Below are 4419 nucleotides of genomic sequence, written 5' to 3'. Positions count from 1 at the left end.
ACCAAAAGCTGTTTATCAACCCAGAGAGTTAACAGAAAGAAAAAGAAAAGCCGAGTCACCACTGCCAGCAACAATAAATACAGCCATCCCCCACGAGGACGAGGGGGGTTAAAGCTTGAAAAAGTAGGTAAAATATAAATACCAAAGACAAGACAATCCATTAGACTGAAAAGTAGAAAGAAAAATATCAGGACGAATAGAAAAAACACCCATTCAAGCCACGAGATCAATAGAACGAACGGTTAGAGCTTGAAAAAAAAGAGGTAGATAATACTTGAATCACTGCATTTAATTTGATTTTAGAATTATATAATTAAAAACCCACCTTCCTCCATAGAATTTGCTACAAAAGAATCAAATTCTTTTATCTTCGTAATGCAAAGAAGATGCTTCAACAACCTCCCTCAATAATGTCAAACAAATGATGTAAAATTCCCCATAAAATACTAAACTCATAATATTATATTCCATCAATTAAAAAAGAAATCAAGCATAGCTGCTCAATCTCAACCAAACACAAAGTTGAAAGACCGGAGAAAAGTGCAGAGAGATGAACAATATCTTGACCGGGGTTCAACACTACTTCTGTCTGATCACTCTCTTGTTGAGGAAAGTAGAAAATCTTGGGACGGCTCCAATAGCACAGAAAAACCCAAGAACTCTCCCCCGCACTCCGAACTCATCTCTCTGTATAAACAAATAAACGAACTCAACCACAAAACCCTCTCTCTCTCTCTCTCTCTCTCTCTCTCTCTCCCAAGAGCTTCTTCCTTAAGCTCCTAAGAATTTAAAAAGAGATAAATGAACCACTGTAACGACTAACAAATAGCTCAAACTCCTAACTACAAAACTTATGGGCAGGCAATATTAAGGGATTCATCAATCCACGCCAACTCTTCGGCGCCCAGATCGAAGTCAAAGTTGGGAAGATCACTCGGGTCACGGTCTTCAAATCCGTAGAGTGGAATCTCAGAGAAGTCGTAAAAATCTTCAAAAGCCTGCCCAAAATCGTTGACGAGGAATGAATCCAACTCAAAACTAAGCTCAAGATCTTCCGCCATTGGTGATGAAATTACTGGCAATGGTTCCTCTAGGGAATCTGAGATGGGCTGATGCTTTTCTGGTTGTGGCTGCTGCGACTCTGCATTTCTTGTGGAATGTTGTTCTTCTTTGGTTTGCGAGCCAGCGCATGCCACATGTGAGGCTGCAGTGGAGACATCGAGAACCGAAGATGGGGACGAGTGAGAGAAAAGACTCTCAGAGTCCTCAGAAACACAGGACTGAGTCATAGAACCTGCTGCAGAAGACAATGGTGTATTGTGGTTGCCATCGTTGTTTCTGATGCGCCCGCCTGAGAGAGACATGCTCTCTATCTGAAAACTCTTCGAAGCGGCTTCATATGCCTCAGCGGCCTCTTCAGCAGTATCGTAAGTACCCAACCAGACTCGAACCCCTCGGATAGGGTCTCGAATCTCCGCAGCCCATTTGCCCCATCTCCTCTGACGAACGCCCCTGTATTTGGAAGAAGATCTGGGCGTCCTCGTCAAACCCCTTTTGCTAGGGTTTTTGCCAGACTTGTTAGGGGTTTTGGCACCATTGTTACTATCTTGAGAAGAGCTCTCTGTTTCAGCAAAAGATGATTGAAAAGGAGAAATCGGAACACGAATCTCACGAATCAGACGTTTACAACCCACGCCATTCCTCCTTTCATTAGTTTCGTCTTCACTGGACGAAGAATCAGTCGCATCGGGGTCGTAACAGATAACACGGATTTTTCTCATCGTTTTGGTCTCTATCTCTTCGCTGATAAAGCGTTGTTTCTTCTTCTGCTTCTTACAAACCTTATCTTGATTCAAAAGCTGCCTTTGAGGGGAAAGTCGCATGCAGAGCCAGAAGAAGAAGAAAGTGAAGAAACTCGAGAATGAGAGAAACAGAGAAGAAAGCCAGAGCTGCTCCGGAGCTCTAATCAACAGATCAAAACTAGCCGACATAAATTCGTCACTCCCACCTCCTTTTCTCCTCTCTCTCTCTCTCTCTCTCTCTCTGCTTCTTCAGGAAAACCCCTTCCTTCTTACTTCCAACAAATAAAGAGAAACCCAATCACCAACTAAAACATAAAAAGAGCGAACAAAAGATTAAAAAATTAAAAAAGAAAAAAAAAACAAAAGGATTACGAATCTATGGCAGCGATTTATCTCCTCACAACATGACAAAATCCTTTCGGGTTATTTCCAATTACTTGCCTGAGAAAAACCCAAAACCCAAAGAAATAGATGGAGAGTAAACTACACAGCGTGAAGGCAACACAAATCTCTATAGAAGAAGTGAAGAACCCAAGAAAAATTAAAAAAAAAAAAAAATCTTATAATGATACCTTGGTTGATTCTCTACATATATATATATTATTGTCTGATCTCTGTTGCTCTGTTCTTCCCTCTCCCTTTCTTCTCCTTTGGCTCTCACAGACTCTCTCACTCGCCCTCACCTTTCCCCAAGCAGTCAAATGCATTAACGAGGAGGAAAGCTAATATTATTAAATGTAAAAAAATAAACGGAAAGCCGATGAACCGCCATATGGCATGAGTATGGAGCATGTGCATGCATGGTGCATGACTCTCCCTCCCTTACGAATTACGGCTTACACCATCTGTCTTATCATGTATACCTAATGCATGCATGACAGCATGAGCATGACATGCCATGCGGCGCCACCACTATTAGACATTAGTCAGAGGAGTATAGTTTGTTACGGTTTCCGAAAAGGAAGCGTCGTGGATTTCTATCTTTACAGCTCCTCCTCTCCTTGTCTTTTTATTAAAGCCCTCGTCTTCTTCTTATTCACGGAAACGCCACAAGAGTGTCGTTACTGGTTCATGAATTTCGTCTCGAAACGGAAACTTCACCGTCCACAACTGTATATCCGAAACTTCACTATTCGCAAATATCTCTCTCCGAGATTTTGTGCTTTGGTACTGAGGCTGCAGATAAGTCGGATCAGTTGCCATTGAAATCCGAATTCGATTCGACCGATCTGATCACATTCGAATATATTCTAATTCAATCCACCACGATCCGATTCCTATTCAATTCGTTAATTATGAAATATAATATATTATGTATTATGTATTAAGACTGCAAACGGATCGGATCAAATCGGATATGTCTTATATCCGAGTTCGATGTTAACATTGGAAATCCGAATTGGATCATACTTATCAAATATTTAACAAATTCGAGTCGAATTCGGGTTGCAATAGGATATTAAATAGTATGAATAAATTAGACTAAAAATGACTAATATATTATATATTATTATTAAGATGAGATAAAAATGGCTTTAATAATATATTATAGAATTGAAAATTCAGAATTTGAATTAAAAATGGCTTTAATAATATATTATAGAATGATCCAATTATAAACGAATCAAATTCAAATTGAACTTAATAGGATCGAATTTGAATTCAGAATCAAATTCAGATATTCAATAAAATATTCAAATTCAAATCATAATTTTTAAAATCCGACTGATTCTTATTGGATTCAGATCAGTCAAATTGTTGGGACCGGATATACCCCTTACCGAATCCAATCCAATGCCCATTTTATAGCAGATTTATTCAATTATTTATTTTTTTATATGGTTTCTCTCGTGGTAACCTGAACCCATAATCTTCGTATTCCTTGCACTCCAAGAAAATTTACTTTGTTAAATGATTAATTTCTCATCATTTTTTAAATGCTTACCTTTTATTATTTATTTTTTTGTTGTTTCTAATTAATCCTCAATCACGATTCATTGATTCATTCCTTCCTATTTTTTTCCTTTTGATACAAACAATTCATTCCTTAAAACTTGAAAGGAGCCTTCTTCCAAACAAGTAGATGGAGTTGACTTTAAGTCAACTAAATGGTGGGTCCATAGCCATTAACAAATTAAGCTTACAACGAAACAACCCTATTGGTTCAAATTTTATGTCAATGTTTCATCATGGAGGAGATGGAATAATCAGACGTTTGAGATTTATGCCTCGTAGGGTAAAAGAGTTGAAAAAAGAAGAAAATGCATTCATGTGACCAGTGAACAATGTACGATGTGGATTGTGCCATTATGGAGCATATAGAGGACTGTCGGATCATACAGAGCTTTCATCAGATCTTCTAAAATAAATGCTGAGCTTTCATCAGATCTTCTCAAAGAAACGCTAAGCTGCTGAACATGACATATCGGACTTTTACGGAATCAGGCTGCTGAATTGAATTCATCAACAGACGGCTTTGATCGTTTTATTCTGAGGGCCCATTAAGTAACGTTTAAGCTTACAAAGTTACAATGCGGCGTTATTCACGATTAGCTGGACTTGCTTTTTTAAAGAATACGGTCATGGATCATCGTATAATATTGATATTGTAGATCCA

The 4419-nt window shown here is 38.4% G+C and overlaps 1 protein-coding gene across 2 annotated transcripts; it reads right to left on the bottom strand.

Annotated features, from left to right (window-relative positions):
- Nucleotides 1-439: 439 nt before the first annotated feature.
- LOC148854811 (ethylene-responsive transcription factor ERF118-like) lies at nucleotides 440-2503 on the bottom strand. Of its 2 annotated transcripts, none has more exons than XM_088982483.1 (2): nucleotides 2375-2503; nucleotides 440-2107 (listed from the first exon to the last, which is right to left on the bottom strand). In XM_088982483.1, exon 2 carries the CDS (start codon nucleotides 1989-1991, stop codon nucleotides 852-854), a length of 1140 nt encoding a protein of 379 aa, XP_088838609.1. In that variant the 5' UTR covers nucleotides 1992-2107; nucleotides 2375-2503; the 3' UTR covers nucleotides 440-851. The 2 variants fall into 2 exon arrangements, with proteins under 2 accessions (XP_088838609.1, XP_088838608.1); XM_088982482.1 differs by having other exon boundaries at nucleotides 440-2243; nucleotides 2375-2502.
- Between the last annotated feature and the right edge of the window lie 1916 nt (nucleotides 2504-4419).

This window comes from Nelumbo lutea, chromosome 4, assembly GCF_056320005.1.
Source record: "Nelumbo lutea isolate HS-2025 chromosome 4, American lotus-T2T, whole genome shotgun sequence".
Taxonomy (NCBI): Eukaryota; Viridiplantae; Streptophyta; class Magnoliopsida; order Proteales; family Nelumbonaceae; genus Nelumbo; species Nelumbo lutea.
The sequence above is the reverse complement of the archived record's forward strand: the minus strand, read 5'-3'. Positions and strand labels throughout refer to the sequence as shown.

Bases quoted from the DNA above. Each gene is read 5' to 3' on its own strand.
- LOC148854811 (XM_088982483.1), bottom strand. From the start codon at position 1,991: ATGTCGGCTAGTTTTGATCTGTTGATTAGAGCTCCGGAGCAGCTCTGG.